Here is an 18,089-nt window from a genome sequence, read left to right as displayed (position 1 = left end):
CCTCACTAACCTTAGAGAGTCAAAGGCTTCCTAGCTGATTCCTAGCATATGAAAGGTTGCAGACATTGCTTGAGATGGGCCTAGCTCCTTCCCAACTAATAACCCACTTTCTTACAATCACCAAATGGAACACCAGAGGAGAATGGCACCCCTGCCTGCCACTTGCCCCAAACAAATAGTTCATTGGCTGCTGGACTTTGTGCTCCAGTTGCCTGTGCCTCTGCACCAATTGCAAGAAAGCCAGGCCATGCACACCTGATATCACCAGAAGTCCATATGCCATTTTGTTTGCAAAGCAAACAGGGGTAACATCCTTCATTGGGTGGTGGGTTCCACTGTGAAACGTTGGACTCGACACAAGGAGCACTGGATGCATTCCACAGCACATAGCAAAACGTCCAATGAAACTGTAAAACTACTACAACATTCCTTTAGCTTTTGAAGTAGCATTTCTCACTAGATTTTGTTGCCAAACACTTTCCAGCAGATCCATATGCAAGAGTCCCCCCCCCCATAAACTAACACGGGTTGTGGATTCAATGTTAATTTGATTTCTAAGCCTTAGGAGGTGGATTTGTTTGTGGTCAGATCTCAGACACAGAACATGCTAGACACTGCTTGCTTTCACCGACTACCCTAGTTTTGTATGTACATTATGCTTCTTCCTTTTTAAAGTAAAGAGCTGACTCCACCTCATTAGTTGCTTCCAACAAAACTACTGTATTCTGTGTGTCCAGTGAACCCAGATACACCCAATGCCACAACAAAAGGTCTCAGAGATGGGCTAATCAGACCTAGACATGGCAGGTTAGAAGCTAATACTGGGCTTCCCGGAAGCAGATAACTCTACCGTCACTGAAAGCAATAAGTGTGGGCACTCTACCAGGTTTGAGAGCGGCAACATGAAATTTGGCTTTGGGGGGAAATCTTTGCACATCGCACCTTGAGAGAACTGGATGAGACTGCTCCACTTACATTGTATTTGGTGAAGCGTTGACAATTCTATGTAGACCTGTCAAACAATCAGTCCTGTGCACTGGCCAAAAGGGATACGTTTACACACCACAATGAATAATTTTATACAAGCAGTTCTGGAGGTAAGTAGCTGTTGAGGTAAGCATAAACTCGTTTTAGCAATCTCTTCGAAAATGATAAGCTTATCTTTCGGAGTCACAATATTTACTATATAACTGATCAAACAATAATTCAATAATTTAGTAGTTATGTAGGGTGAAGAGGAAGCTTGTGAGCCAAATCAATAATTGTGTTTTGCCATCTACTGGTCACTGGTGGAGATGCGGGACAGTGATGTCTGAACAAAAAGGCACAGGTCTCAGGGAAGGGGGAGGAGATTCAATGAACGGTCCCTGCCAGCCTTCCTGCAGCAGAAAGCAGCTATGGCATCACTATAGCCTTCCCACTAGTCACGACAGAGAATCAGACACACGCCTGCACAGAGATTCCATGGAGGCTCATTCAGAGATTCATCCACCTGAGAGAGTTTACCTATTATCTGCTGCAAGTATCCAAAGACACAGGAAGGGACAGTGGCCATCATGTAAGGGGATGCTTCAGTCGTGCTAGAGAGGACCGACAATTGATGATGTCCGTCCATTGCGCCCACTGTTTCAGGAGACATGTGGCATAGGGGACCGTGCAAGTACAGTTTCCAAGGCAGAGCAATAACACAAAACAGGAACAAGGCGTGATGGGGCATATGCACATCTTCCAAAGGCTGAGTAATACAAGACGGAAGGGAATGCACAATGAAGGCAGGTGCTGTGATTGCACATCTACTGCTCTGTCAGTACAGAGCAGACTATTCGTGATGAGTCCAGTGAAATCCACTCCAGTGCAAAACGACTGGTGGCGAGTCATGGCCAGCTTAGGTCAGCTGAACGTCATCCCCTGACCCAAACTAGTGCTGGGATATAGTCCACAAGGAAATATTAGGCACGTGCCCAGTAACATTCTTTATTAATAGTGCATGCACAAAGTCAATGTGCTGACCTCTGACCCTTCCAAAACTTGTGGGTCCTGTTTCGACATCTATGACCTACTTGGTATTGGGGTGGGAGGTAGCGGGAGTTGTACAAATACATGTCATTTGCACAGCGTGAACTGCAGGTCTGGAACCACTCCTTTGTGAAACTGTCCAGAATTTTTTTAATATGGAAATATAAATAGATTGCACGTACACCACTAGGCAGGAGGGATATCCCAAAATGGAGGTAACCTTGTATTGCAGCTCTGCTTTTCACAATTTCCTGATTTTGCACTCTATCCACATACAGGTAACCTTGTATTGCAGCTCTGCTTTTCACAATTTCCTGATTTTGCACTCTATCCACATACGCAGCAGGAACCTGTCCACCCCCAGGAAACAGATTTGGTGACATCTCAACATGGGGATGTGACCCATTGTTGTATTGTCAGTATCAAGACCTAGAGCTGTAGGAAAGTGTTTGAAAGGGAAATCACCTCAAACAGAGGTGGGGAATGAGTAAACTGTGCTTTGCTCTTGTAACCCCACTGCCTTGGAAGCGCTTCGACACAAAGTCTACCCGCAACCAATGTAGTCTTCACTATATTCGCATCTGAAAAGGCCCATTAAGCACCAGGAGGCAGACGTTTGTTATAAACCATGCAGCGCGTTGGTTTCTCTGGTGCATCTGCACTGAGGCTGTCGTGCGGCTGTCACTCACCGTCAGCTGACCCGCTACGCCGAAGTCCGCCAGCTTCGCATGTCCCTCCGTGTTCAGTAGAATGTTTCCTGCCTTGATGTCCCTGTGAATTTTCCTCATAAAGTGCAAATATTCAAGTCCTTTTAGTGTAGATTTAAGAATGGTAGCAATTTCGTCTTCGGTTAACTGAAATAAAACACAAACGCATTAAAATGTGTGAAGAACAGGAACAAATAGGCTATGTTGTCACATTTAATTAAATGAATAGTACCACATGCTAACAATAAATCAGTATCGGTGTTGATATTTCATTTTAATTTCAGAAAAAGAGAACGGAGTTAACATTCATCTGAATGGCGCACTGCACAGGGCTGGCTCTAGGCTCACGGAGGCCCTGAGCAGGGAGTGTAGTTAGGGGGCCCGAGGCCGCCAAATCCCTGCCAGGGGCCGCCACGCAAATATGTATCTAAGGATATATATTGGCGTGGCGGCCCCTGGGGTTTGGCGGCCCTGTGCAGGTGCACAGCTTGCACATGCCTTAGGCCGGCCCTGGAGTGCAGGTGACGAGTCGCTCTGTGGCACTGGGCCCGACCTGCGTTCACGCACCCACACGCAGGGGCGACGGAGAAGCGAAAGTTCAAGCCACGCTTCATACAATAAGCGTTTCTTGAAACCATGGATACTGCCCGCACTCGCGTCAGAGCTGGTGAGCGGCAGTGAGGGTGCAACTACAAAACAGAAAAGTGACAAAAGATAACTGCATGCAAGATGTATTAAAGAACAGCTAACTTAAGACTTTTGCCACAACTAGAGTTTGGTACAATGATCTCCTTGATGAATCGCAATAAAGTCTTTATATTATAAACATGTTTTAATATTTTTGATTTTCATCAATTCACAATTAACTTTTCACATGTTTCAACACCTTCAGTTCGCAGTGTACCGTGGTAAACGTCATCAGCAAGTCAGACCGGAATATTCTGTTTTTACAGTTTTATCATTTAAGTCGCAAACCCTCTAATATTTTGCACATTTTCTGGGATGTTCAACACGAGTGCCTCTCATCCTACTCACTGCAGCAGTATTAAGGGGGCAGCAGATTCGCTCTTATGCTCCATCATGAATCATGGCCTCATGGGTGGCTCCTGTGTTTGGGTTCTGTCCAACACCATACAGTGATGTACCCTCTCCAGGCGCTCTATCTTCTGGGCCATCTCACAACTCTGATATCAAAACTGCCTCCTCTATCAGGTCTTCTGTAAGCTTCATTTACCCCCCTCCCCTCCTCTGCCGCTCTCCATTCAGTCATGTCCACCTCACATGCCAATTCTCCTGGTCCATGCAGCTTCAGACAGTGTACAGCTATGCGTCATTTAACAAGTACTGCCCCCACGGAAACAAATGAATGTCTTCTTTTGAACTTTTCTTTGGGTTTGCAGCCAATCGCACAGGAATTTCTTGAAATGGAGGAAATCCGTGTAGGAAATCCGCCTTTTCTGTATGGTCACTCCAGATTTTTAAATAAATATTAAGGAAAATTAACTTTTTAGAAGGAGTTTTACCTGCATGCACTGTCACAAGGGTAATTAACTTAAGATTGCCAGCTCCCAGCCTGTGCTCCGCCTTGAATAGGTGTAACTGGGAGTGAAATAGCCCACAGGAGCAAAACATAGGCTCACCTGAATGGGCAGAGAGGACTCCTCGCCTCTGGAACATTGACCCCATTGTGAATGACACCTGGGCATGCCCTAGCACACACTTGTTAAGGAGAAAAAGGACCCATGAAGGAAGCCCTGAGAACCAAGTTTGGTTTGACCCTTGAGTAGTATCACCTGAAGTTCAGGGATAGCCAGAGGCAGTCACACTTGTCAGAGGTTGTGTTTGTGGATTCTTCCAGCAAGGTACTGGATGGTTGGGTGAAGGGCAGCAGAGCCAATTATTATGATGGGCTGCACAATGTGGTTATTAAGGAACACATTTAAGTGACTGTTTTATAGAGTTGGACCAGCACCTCACAAACATCAGGCTCAGTGTGCCCAGAGAGATTGGGAAGGAAGCTGATCTCTGGATTTCCACCAGAGTGTCCTAGAAGGTATCTGGGATGGCCACAGGAATGGTGGTTCAGGTTCCCCTCCACAGGAGGGGGAAGGCCAGAATAATAGAGAGAATTATGCCAAAGGCCCCCTAAAAAGTCTGGAGATAAAATATTCCGATTCCTCTTCAGAGCACATGAGGGGGGTTTGATGGGCAGAAGCCCAGGGCACCTTTTCATCTGCCCCAGTGTTTCAGCTATCTCCAGTCAGGGCATAGGAATGTAGGAAGGGGGACTCTATGTCCCAGGAAGCCACCCACAGATGGGACCTCCACAAAGGTGGCCAATGCAGCCCTCTTGGGAGATTATGCTGAAGATGAGAGGGTAGAGCATACCCTAGTATTCCTTAGTTGAAGCTAGACACAGACGCTAAGCTGGTAGCCGTCACATCCAGCAGGTCACAGTGAATGGGGTTCCTGTCACTGCTCTGTGGTATTCCTGTGCCAGCAATACCATGGTGGTAACAAGGCTGTTTTCCCCTGAACAATATCTAACAGAACTGGTCTGTGGGGTGACCAGGCCCATGGGCAGGACTTTGTCCGCCCTATGGCCATGGTACCCTTAAAATATGAGCAGGAACTTGTCCAAAGGAGGGTTACTGTCAGTTGCCAGATGCCCGCTGACCGCATTCTTGACAACGGGCCCAGGCAAAGAGTAAGGGGTAGGAGGTGGATACCATCTACAATGGGAAGACCAGAGGATCAGGGGTTACCTGCTTCTGAGAAAAGCACCCCGAGACTGACCCTGGTGAGGCCACTTCTGACCTACGGGTGCTGCCTGCACCATCACACAAACAGTGCAGCAGCTCGGCTACTTGGGGAAACCCCTAACTGCTCATGGCCACGCGATGCACGGTTTATCCAAAAAGACATCACAAGAGCACGGTAGTGTTGCGCCCAATACCACATCTTTCCTCAGATAAAAACATACGGAAGCTGAAATCACACAGAGCCCATCCACCCAAATGACTTTTAAAACACTATGTATCCTTGCAAAACACAAAGAATACAACAGGAGAATTCCCATAGTCCCAGTTGAGACCCGGGTAAATGTGGTAACAGACAACAATGTCTCAACAGCCAAAATTTCAAAAAGACAATTACTAGAATGTAAATTAAATTACAAAAGGAAGGCAAGAAAGGAAAAACACCATGGTTTCATATCACGGTCTGTATTAGGAATTATGAGGAAAACATTGATTTCAGACAGCAGTATTGCATTTCATTATATGCCAGTGTAAACCTAAACATAGGTGCGCACAAAGTGCTCGTGGCAGTGTGAACGGCGCAAAGAGAGACACGTGACATAGTGAAGAAAACAGCGAAACGGCGCAGATTAAAATGGTACTTAACATGAACATTATATTCAAGGATTGACTAGAAACATGTTAAGGGCCAAGGAAGCTGTAGTTCTGCTCTGTTTTGTCAACATACACTTTGTATGCTCATATGCTTAGGATTTCACTTGCATATAATGAAATGCAATACTGCTGCCTGAAATTAATGTTTTCTTCTTAATTCCTAATACTGACTGCTATATTCAACCTTGGTGTTTTTCCTTCTTTTCTTAGCTTCCTTTTGTAACTAATTTTACATTATAGTAATTGCCTTTTTCAAACATTTCCTGTTGAAACATCGATGCCTCTGGCCTCCTCGGCAAGCACAGCATATGCCCTGACACACAAGACATCATGAGTGCCTTTATACACAGAACATTCCACCTTTAAGCCTGGGCACTGTATCTACAACTGAACACTGGAGAAGGGGTCTGTTCTCAAATACTGGAAGCAGCATCTACACCAACACACTGGCCATTCTGTCTGTTCTCACACACAAGGATAGCACACACTTCTTCAAGAGCTTGTCACTGGACACTTATGTCTGGTGCAGCTTATACCTTTACAAATAAGGTACAGTGTTCCACTTACACATCAAGGCATACAAAGGAGATCACGTACATAACACTGCCTCTGCCGTCACATATGCTGTCTTGCTACTGTAATACAGACACCGCACCTCTGCACACAAGTAACACACTGTGCCTCAAACAAGTACACAGTAGTGTAACTCACACGACACGGCATTTATGCTGAGAAACATGGCAACATACCACGCCCATCAGACTTGCATACTGGGAGCTTCACTGTCTGTCTCCAAAAATAAACTTGCACACACAGAACCACACCCAAGTATGAAAAGGAGCATACAGTGCTCAATGCCACATATCAAACATGGCAACGTGCGCATCGTCTACTGCGAATTGCCCATCATTTATATTCTAAAGCTCCCATCTGGAAGAATGAAAGCATTTGTGGTAAGGGAAAAGGACTTTCCTGGCCTGAATGGAGCTCGAGAGAAATCTTAATCTTAGATCAACTTATAGTAGATGGTGAACTGAAATCTTTTGGGATTCTCTGTGAAGTATTTGATTTTCCTTTACATCAGGCTTCGAGATATTTACAACTACAACATTCTATGAAGATATGTCTTGGCCTTCCCCCTTGGACACTACAAACTTCATAGATTCTTACTTTTCTTTGCACTTGGGGCCTACATAAGGGAGTCATATCAGGATTATATAAATCTCTGATTAACCATATATATTCGTGGGGGCGTGGCTTGACCGTGCAGCGGAATGGCCGTCTGCTAGAGCGGCTCCGCGGGCCAAGCTCATCAATCCGACATATATCTGGGAACTGGGCAGCAGATCTTCTCCCCGACCTGTGTCGGAATACCTAGTGGACCCCTGGCGTGAGTTACTGGCCGATCGACGCTGGGATCTGCTGGCAGAGACAGCGCTGGGGCGAGACTGGCGTCGGTCTGCGGCTGCGGCCTGTCGCACACGACCAAGTCGGGGCCTGGAGTGGGCAGAGACCCGACCAGTAGGGGACGTGGCTGGGCCCCGGGCGACGCTGCGAGGTGGGGCGACCGAGCCCTGCTGCAGAGCTCCAACTGTCCCGTTTGCTGCGGCGGACGAGTGGGGACCTTCCCCCCCACCCCCCGGTAAGACACAGGCAGAGACAGAGGCACCAGAGCGGCTGGGGAGGACGCGGAGGCGCGTTGCTCGAGTGTGAATCTGCCCGAGGGGAAACGGCGCTGAGGCGCGATCGGGACCGGGTGCTGGAGGTGGAGCTACGACCTGGGACACACTCCTGAACCCCCCCGTCTGCACGGCTGGAGGCCCCATATATTTCTACCGGGGGGCTAGCTGCGGCGCCATTTTGTGGCCACCACACGGCCTGCGCAGAGGTGTGGATGTACGGGCCCTGCATAGTCCCTGCCCGCGTGGTGGTTGAGCAGATTAGGGGGACAAGGTTAATCAGCTGCAGTAGCGCGGAGCCCTCACAGCGCAGCTGACGTGCGCTCCAGATACGCAGGGGCCCCTAAGAGAGAACACGCAGCGAGTTCCAACGCTTGAGCTCCACTCACGGATCGCGTGGGACCTGGGCGGCGTTGGACGCCCCATAAGGACAGCTGTACCTCCTCCTGCTTCTGGTGTACTACTGTGAGCGTGGTGGCACGAAAACTGGATACTCCAAATTACCTGCAATACTGACCTCCAGGATCTATTGCTCCTGCTGTTGCGAGAAAGCGTTGCAGCCCTGCCTGGTGGTGGACTTAGTCTACATCGAAACCGCTGACGCCTCCTTGTCGCCATGGGAAAGCCGGACACGCGCCAACCGCGCATAAACTTCGAAGGAGCCGGGGGGAGGGGGGCAAAGACCGCGGGGCCTGAGGAAGAAGAGCGCCAACATGCTGGAGGGGAAGCGGCGGAACGACTCCCTACGGAGGATATCAGGACGATGTTCCAGGAACTAAAGGCCGGCCTGCAGGGGATCGACTCTAAGATGGACGCCCTGGCGGGGAGAATGGACCAAATCACCAAGAGAATGACTAAGCAAGAGGGCCGAGTGACCGTTCTGGAGACGCGAGTCACGGAAGCTGAGGAGGGCCAGACAGAAGTGGAGAAGAATCTAAGAGGCATGGATAAGATATTGGAACTCATACAACACAAGAATGAGGATTTAGAAGCGCGCTCGCGCAGAAATAACGTTCGCATTATGGGCGTGGCGGAATCCTCCAACATAACCAACATGGAACTCTTTGTAGAAGGTATGATGAAAGACTTATTTGGCCCTGATCTCTCTCCAATGTTTCTAATTGAAAGAGCGCATAGGACACTAGGCCCAAAGCCTAAGCCGGGAGCTCCACCGAGACCGATCTTGGCGAGGGTATTAAATTACAGAGATCGAGACAAGATACTCCGCCTCACTCGTGAGAAAGGAGCCCTCCAGTATCAGGGGAATGAGATAGCGTTGTACCCGGATTTCACAATGCAGGTGCAAGCGGCGAGGCGAGAGTTTATTCCAGCCAAGAAGATCTTCCAGCAAATTGGAACGCGGTATTCCCTAATATACCCGGCGAAGCTGAGAGTGCAGGGTCCCGGGAAACCCCACCTACTTCACCGATGCAAAGGTGGCCTTCACCTTCGCGAAACAGATGGCCAAGGACCATAAAGCGCAACAAAGAAAGGCTGGCGAAGATGAAGCAGACAACCTAAGCGATGTCGAATAAGTGTAACTGCTGGTGGTTAAGGTAAAGGAGTTCGCCGCCCGCTGTAGCTGGAAGCCGTAGGCTGGTAAGAGAGCAGACACTTGATTGCCCTATGAACAATCTGGTAGCACAATGCTGCCAGGATAGACTGTTATGCGAACACTCACTGTTGACTGCTTATAGACATGAGGGGAGAGATGTACATTGCTGGTTGCAGTTGGCACTCTGCAGCTGGTAGGAGAATGAACACCTGTTTGCCATGTATTGATACACACAAAAGCTTCCGTCATGTCACCAGGATAGACTGTCATTTATATATACACTGTAAACTGCTTCTTGAGTTGGGTGGAGAGATGTTAGCTGCCGATTGCAGCTTGGCCGCCCTGCCAAGAGTGCAGGGGGGAATGCCGGGCAGCCATTGAACCCACTGGGATGATTCCCTATGATTGTTATCCTATTTCGAGTTGGGGTTCAGCGGGGGTGGGGGGAGGATGGGATGCTCAACCTGGTTGGGAGGTTGGTGTGGGTGGGGGGAGGACGGGGAGAAAGTTTTTGCTACTTGCATTACAGTTAAATACTGAGTCACCATGTACGCTAAGAAAATTGGACCTTGAGAGTGGGCACGTTGAGATTTCTGGTACAGGCCCGACATCTGCAAAGCACGGGACCCTAGGGATGAAAGTCATTATGACTATACTACAGTTGCAGATCTGGCGAAAGTCGCCTGCCACAGCTGATCTTTTTAATGTTGTTTTCTTGACCTGTATGGATGGCGGGGACCACTGACACACATATCGCAAACACATTAAGATGCCTCACGTGGAATGTACGGGGCCTCAATGACCGTAGGAAAATTAGACTTACACACTCATATTTAACGAGACACGAGATTGATATCTGCTTTTTCCAGGAAACGCACCTGCTAGGAACCGACACTACCACTCTCAGGAACAAGCGGTGGGAGGTGATTGCTGCTACTGGATACTCTAATTACTCCAGAGGAGTGGCGATAATGTTGAGAAGGGGTCTGCACTGGCGCACGCATAACACAATTATAGACAAAGACAGCATATACATCATATTGATGGGGGCACTTTATAACACACCTATCGCCCTAGTAAACATATATGGCCCAAACACTGACAGCCCCGACTTTTTTAGAATAGTGTGGCATGAGCTACAAAAACTGGCGCCCGTATCAATTATGTGGGGAGGAGACTTTAATGTTCCTCTCTCTGCATATCTTGACAGACAGGGGGCCTCTCGCGCTCACCACCCTCAAACGGCTGAACTTTTACATGAAATAATTGAAGATCTCATTCTGACAGATTCCTGGAGGGCCATACATCCGACGTGCAGGGAGGGGACTTGCATAATACATCACAGAAACGCCTGGTCGCGCTTGGACTACTGGCTTCTTACTAGAGATTTGCACGCTTGGGTGACGGATGCTACCCACCTCGCCCGCACTCTGTTGGACCACGCCCCTGCACAGATTACTATTGGGATACCCCCGGCATACACGCAGCCTTTTACATGGAGGTTCCTGACTGGGGCCCTGAGAGATCAGGTTTTCCAGGAAAGCCTTAGAGCCAAGATAGAGGACTACTTCACGCTCAACGAAGGCTCGGTAGACTCACCCGGGCTCCTATGGGAAGCCTTCAAGGCTGTGGCAAGGGGAGACTGCATAGCTTTAAAGACTGGGGTATTACGAGATATTCGAAACACCTTGCATAGGCTGGAGAGAGAGATTAAGGATCTTGAGAGACAGCAGGTGGATAGGCTATCACACCACACGCTTGCCAATATAAGGGCCAAACTGACTGAATATCAAACCGAGGCTGATAGGGAGGTAGTGTATTTACATAAACTCGCGCAGGCAAGAAGATATGGCGAAAGTGATAGGCCTGGCAGGACGCTTGCAAACCTGCTCCGCACACCTAGGGGCAACTCTTATATTGCTGAAATACACACGCCTGAAGGTGCGGTACTACGCACGCCTCCTGATATACTGGAGGAGTTTGCCGGGTACTACTCCGAGCTCTATACTTCTAAAGTGTCCCCATCGCAGGCTGTTTTGTCGGACTACTTTGACGAGATATGCCTTGCGTGGTTTAATGACGGTGCGCGACAGTACATGGAGCTGCTGTTTACAGTGGAGGATATAAAACAGGTTATTAGTGCCATGCCGGGCGATAAGGCCCCGGGGGCAGATGGCCTGACAGCAGCATTTTATAAGGAATATGCTGACATACTGGCTCCCTGGCTGCACCGTATGTACCAAGAGGCACTGGAAACTGGTGTGCTACCGCCCACTGTCCAAGAAGCAACAATCATAACGATCCTGAAACCAGATAAGGACCCTGCTAAGACGGACTCGTACCGTCCGCTGTCACTTATAAATCTTGATGCAAAGATCTATGCTAAAATGCTCGCAGATAGATTAACGCCTATGGTGCCACAAATTGCTCTGACAGATCAATCGGGCTTTGTCTCCGGCAGGTCTACTGTGCACAATTTGAGAACCTTTTTTGGGATGCTACATTATCTGGCTCCACATGTGCAGGCGACAGCTGCCCTATTAGATGCCACTAAGGCATTTGACTCCCTGGAATGGGACTTCCTCTTCACCTTGCTACGCCGTCTGGGATTTAGCCCTCTATTCATACAGCAAATTCAGATACTGTATACTAGGCCCACTGCCAGAGTCCGTGTAAATGGGCGTACATCCGAACCCATCACAATAACCAGAGGCACCAGACAGGGGTGCCCATTGTCCCCCCTACTTTTTGCCATCGCAACGGAGCCTCTGGCGGCCAAACTCAGACAGCAACATGCCAGCAGAAGCATAGGGTTCACTACGCGCGGTATCATCATCTCACTGTACGCTGATGACATCACTGTCTATCTAAATAACCCACGAGAGAACTTTGATACGATAATGCGAGAATTCATTAGATACGGTGGTCTAACAGGCATACAGGTTAACTGGGCCAAATCGACAATGATCCCCTTGACTGACGACACGGCTCAATTCACTTCCGAATTTCCAATAACCTGGGCAACTGAAGGGGTGAGTTATCTGGGCATTCAATTGAGCCGAACGCTGCAGGAGCTGTGGACATTGAACTATGGCAGAGCAATGCAGTGGATAGAGAGCAGGGTGGTGAGATGGAAGAACCTCCCATTATCCCTGACTGGGCGCATAGCCATTGCTAAGATGTTAATCCTCCCTAAATTGCTATACCTTTTTGTAAATTTGCCCATACCACAGAACTCGCATTTTTCCAAACGTCTGCGCACAGCGGTCCTGGTCCTGGTTAGGGCAGGTAAACAACCGCGAGTCTCCTGGCAGGTGCTGACACTGCCCTTCGCACAGGGAGGCTTGGGAGCCCCAGATTTCGAATTATATGCTTATAGCGCGCAGGCCCAGTTCCTGCATTACTGGCAGCACCCTATTCCCTACCAGCTGCATGCAGTGATTGAGATTGACAGGATTGCTCCTCTCCCCCATAATACTGCGATTTTTAAGCCATACAGGCACCCACGCCAGGACGTAGACACCGTTGAAAGTGTAAGATGGGCTTGGGGTAAGATCGCAAGGAGAGCTCATGTCAAAACACTATATGCCCCATCAATGTCCTTGAAAGGGAACCCATTACTCCTCTTGTAGATGAAGCGATAGCGAGAAGAGCGCAGGCCCACAACCTACATAAGGGGAGGGACCTGTATCTGGCGGGAGAATTTTTGACACTACAGGCTATGTGCAACTCGCAAGCCCCCACGGCATCTGACACCTTGCTCTACTACCAGATTAGGGAAGCCTGCAGAGCCACTTACAGTGATTTTCCTCACGAACCACCTATGCTGCCAGCGTTAGAGAACGTACTAGCTAATGCTTCGCCCCGTAAGCTTGTCACTCGCATATATAGTATAACACAAAAAGAAAACCCACTCACCAGTCCCAAGTCGCGAGAGGCTTGGATTGAGGAGGCCGCTATAGACATCACTGAGGAAGAATGGGGCTACTGTTGCACCCAGCTGGAGCATTTGTCACCGAACTACAGGCTCCGGCTCATTCACTTTAATTACTTACACCGTCTATACCGCACGCCCACACAGATGCACCGCATGGGGCTAAGTGATGATGATAGGTGTTGGAGGTGCAATGTACACAATGCCAACTTTACACATATGGCTTGGGGCTGTCCCGAGGTGTCACAATACTGGGAGGACATATTTACGCATGTTGGGGATATAATAGGCACTGCCGTAGAGAGATCAGTTATGCTGGCATTACTGGGAAATCTGAGGGACATACCGGTGCAGAAACGTAAACTTGCTGCGATGCTGCTGTTGATGGCGAAGAGACAGGTAGCAATACACTGGCGGAAGAGGCGGCCGCCGGCGGTGGCGACCTGGACAAAAGCAGTTACATTTTGCAAAGACCAGCTCGAGAGATATTGGGAGCAAATGCCGAGTGGCTCTAGGCCTGCGGATATATGGTCCCCATTTGTAGACTGGCTCAGACTGAAAGGGGCGGACCTCCAAACAGAATAGCTTATACCTTGTAGATCGCTGATACCTACGCTCACATAGAAGAGAGCTAATACGAGAGAACTATAGCGCTATCATGTATTGGCATCAGGGCGAGACCCTCGGGAAAAGGTGGGTGATGTCTGCGGGAGGTTGCTGACTGACACGGATTGAGACTGGTCTTTGTGATCTTTAAACTGTGCATTCTGATATCCCGTACTGAGCTGTGCTAACCGAATGATGCATTCAGAGGAATTTTTGACTAAGACTTAAACGCTGCCTGCCTCAGTGGTTGTTGGCTGAAAAGCTGTGTACTCAGGGAAAAATTTCTAATTGCCGCCGGCCTCCGGGTTGTAGGCAGTGTGCTGTGTACACTTTGGTGACTCAATAAAGGTTTTTGGGGAGAAAAAAAAAACATATATTCGCAACCACTTCTTGCTACTCTCCGTGATAAATGGCAGTAACGACTTCATATCACCATAGACGAAGATACCTGGCCGACATATTGGATGCCCTGGATAAGGGCACTCGTGAAGCACGACTGAAGCTCTGTGATTTTAAAACTTTACATGATTGGCATTGGACTCCTTTAAAGTTGCAACGAGCTGGATTATGATCACATTCTAGGTGTTAGAGATGCTCTGGAGCTAATTGTGACCTCCTGCATATAATCTTTGAATGTCCTTTTATAAAACAATTTTGGCTGCAAATAGGAGGTACACTACTAGAAACTATTCCTCTTTCACTCCCTCTCACACCTGCCACTATTATGCTACATGACTTTAGATGTTTTCCTACTATTTCACGACCTCAGAGTGGACTCTTACACACTGCACTTTCTACTGCTTAACTATGTGTTTTAAGATTATGGCAATCACCTAGCTCTCTCTCCAAAGGGAACTAGATGGTTGCGACGATACAGACAGCATCCTATGAACAGGTAATATATTGGATGCCAGACCAAGAACAAATATTCCAGCAGGTGTGGACCCCCTTTCTTCGCGATTCCTGAAATTCTAATTCTCTTTTCTTCTCTTTCCCTCCCTATATATAGCTTTTTCCCTTCTCCTTATTCCTTTTCTTTCCTTTTTTCCCCTTCTGTATTATATTACAAATGTATATTATTTGTCACATACTGATATATGATTTACTATATTGTTTTGTTTCCTATGAAATTGCCTATCTTTTATCTCCAATAAAAAATTATGACACTCAAAAAGAAGCATACAATACTATGACAGCGCACACAATACCTCTGTTATTCACACTTAAAACACACACTGCATAAATCCACAAATCACCATGCCTCATCATTCATACATGCCATCACATTAAAAAAAATCAAATTTTGTGTCCTCAAACACTAACACAAGATATCTCCTCTCGTGCCCTCGTTCACTTACTTCAGACAATATGGGCATGATAACATCCTTTGCAGGACACCAACTTTGGCTGTATTTTCAGGGCACAGGTTTATGAGTTGTCGATTTTTGACTTCTGTGTCCTTCAAGTGGATCCATGTATGGAGGAGGCAGTTTAGTTATCATCAAGCAATGGTCTTCTTTTCTCCAGATTTCAGTGCGCTACAAGAACTTTCTTGGGTTCTTTAACCGGGACTACCCAGTGGCATCCCAGTATGCATTCTTTTTTTAAATTCATGATTGCAGTTAGAATAAGGTTGGTTGTACACTTTACCTTTTGGCTGTGTCTCTACAACCTGGACAGGCCAAACCCCCTTCTCTAGATGCTAAATATTTCTAACTGAGGCACCTGTATCTTATGTGCATCACATTTACGTACAGTCGTAGGTAGAGCAGGAATCATCACAAATCAAACTGTACTTCATGCTATTGGTCCATCAAAGATCGATGCAGAGGAATAGACTCTTAAATCCTATGCCGCACTTTGAATGGTGACCAGAGGCTTACCCTGATTGTTTGTATTTCCCCATGTCGATTGGTAAATTGCAATTGAATGTTTGTGGCTTGGTGACAGTAAATACTTATGTATAATGTATGCCTTCATGCGCAGTGCGTATCCAAGCTGGATGCAGGAAGGCGGTCTCCACACTGTGCTAAAGTGTAGCTCCCTTGCTGGTGAACCTCTTGATGACTCCATGTGAAGAATAAACCACCATCAGGCAAGACAATCCTGGCAACCTCTAAGGGCAGGAGTGAGAAAGAACATCCAGGAATTTTTATTTGGCGGTCTAAGGGAGCAAGACGTATCATTAAACCAGACCTCCCACTTCTGCCCGAGTGAAGACAAAGTAGATTCTGTCTCATATTCCTGCTGTCTGAATGATGGGGAGGAAGTATCGTATAGGAACATAATATAATATCAGAAGCACTAAAGAGAATGGCGAAGAACCTAAATTGGGACTCAGTGCCAGGAAAGGCTACAGCAGGATTGATGGATGAAGGGGGTGAAGGACATCAGAGGCAACAGTCTAGTGAGTCTGCTCCCCAAGGCAGTGGTGACATCCAGGCCCTGCACGATGAACGTCGCTGTCCTCAATGGTGCTATATGGTATTGTAACAAAGAGATGCAGCTGTGTTGAGACACACCTGCATACACCATACTGAATCCTTTGATAACCCCGACCAAAGAAGACTATAGATAAAAGCATGAATATGTTTTAGGGCTCCTAGTCAAAAGCCCAGCTACCAAGAGGAGACCGGTAGAGTCAGGTGGAAATGATATTTAGATGCCTGTGTGCCTTCCCTGCCCCCACCTTCCCTGCAAGCCTCATAACTGCACCCTTCTTTCTGTGGAAAAGTAAATTTTGTCATGTTCTGTGTCCCTACGTGTCATCCATCATATGTTATGTGTGCATGACCAATATGCATATGTTATTCCCCATGTCCGATTCAAGACGCAATTATAGTTGTGTCCACCTCTGGTATGTCATTTCCCAGTCCTCATGAGTAATATGAGTATCAGGCCTATGTAAAGTTATGTTGCCACGTTTCTCAGTGTGCACGTTAATTCATTGAAAGTCCCCGTTTCTAGGCCTCAAAAGGGCCCGGACACCAGATTCAGCTCCTGTCTCCTGAAGCCTCGCTGAGGAGCGACACGGCCCCCACCTGTATCCTCGACCCTTCACTTACTTCCTGCCTCGCAGTGCCCGGTGCAGCTTGGCTCTGCCTCTGAGTCTGCCAAGACTATGTTATGATTCCAGCTATCAGTTTAGTCCTCCTTCTCTGCATTCCCAAGCTACTGAACTGCATCAATAGTTTCCGTCATTGTCTAGCCTATTCGGCCCCATGTTAAGAGAAATACTGTATTTTATGGTCATTTAATATTCTTCAACACGCACTACATGTAGAATAATGCATGGTCCAGTCTTAGAATCAAGTTAGCTTTTCCCCTCATGACTTCTAGTTTATATCAACATGTTCCCTAAACATTAGATACCAGATAGGGTTTAGGTACATGTCGCTCCGACCCTCCAGACTTTAGTCTCTGCTCCTAGCACAGAGTTCATAGCCCCCAGCTTCTCCTAGTGACACGTCATTGCCAGTTTGCGCGCACCACCAGATTAGAGGTCCCGGCTCCTTAGGTAGCCCCCTCCAATGTTTCCGCCCATTCATGACATATTCTGTTACATTTGCATCACATGTCTATGTATACACCCAGTTACACCCTCTTTTGCCCTTATCTTTCGCGACTGCTACGCGTCACACCTTCTGCTCCACCCACTGCTACGCCTACTGCAATGTAATGCTATGTGTTTGCGTTATGTATATATGCTCATGTATTGTTATTAAAAGTCAGCGCGCTCATCCCAGATCCAGCCCCAGCAGCTGCTGGGCCCTGTCACCCTGTCATCCTATTTCCATGCAGGTTGTCCTGTTCCTGTCCTTATGCTGTATTAAACCTGCAAAACTCCTACTACCTCGAATCTTGACTCTTATTTATTGAGCTATCTGTTATGATATATGTCTAGTCAAAAATAGGGTATTATTTATTTATTTACCACATAATGGCGCCCGAATAGGGACCTGCCCTTTCCCCACGCGTCGGTGAAGCCACGCCGACCCCCTGACCCTCTGCAGTCGTGACGGAACTCTTCTGCGCAGTGGCAGATATTTCTGCTCAAGTATCCCTCAGGCCCACGGAGGAGACGGAGGAGGCGGTCCAGCATCCAGACGAGACGGTGGAGGAACGCGGCGAGTCCCGACCAGAGCCCAAGCCAAGAGTCCAAGGTCCGAGGTATCCGGA

At 47.8% G+C, this 18,089-nt stretch overlaps 1 protein-coding gene across 1 annotated transcript in view; it reads right to left on the bottom strand.

The window, feature by feature from the left end:
* Positions 1-18,089, bottom strand: part of STK3 (serine/threonine kinase 3) — a 968,587-nt gene that overhangs the window by 650,296 nt on the left and 300,202 nt on the right. Inside the window, exon 5 of the mRNA XM_078686976.1 lies at positions 2,706-2,870. Coding sequence (XP_078543102.1) covers positions 2,706-2,870 — 165 coding nt within the window. The remainder of the gene's footprint in view (positions 1-2,705; positions 2,871-18,089) is intronic.

This window comes from Lissotriton helveticus, chromosome 4_1 (genome assembly GCF_964261635.1).
Source record: "Lissotriton helveticus chromosome 4_1, aLisHel1.1, whole genome shotgun sequence".
Taxonomy (NCBI): Eukaryota; Metazoa; Chordata; class Amphibia; order Caudata; family Salamandridae; genus Lissotriton; species Lissotriton helveticus.
Note: the sequence above shows the minus strand (reverse complement) of the source record. Positions and strands in the feature narration are given on the sequence as shown.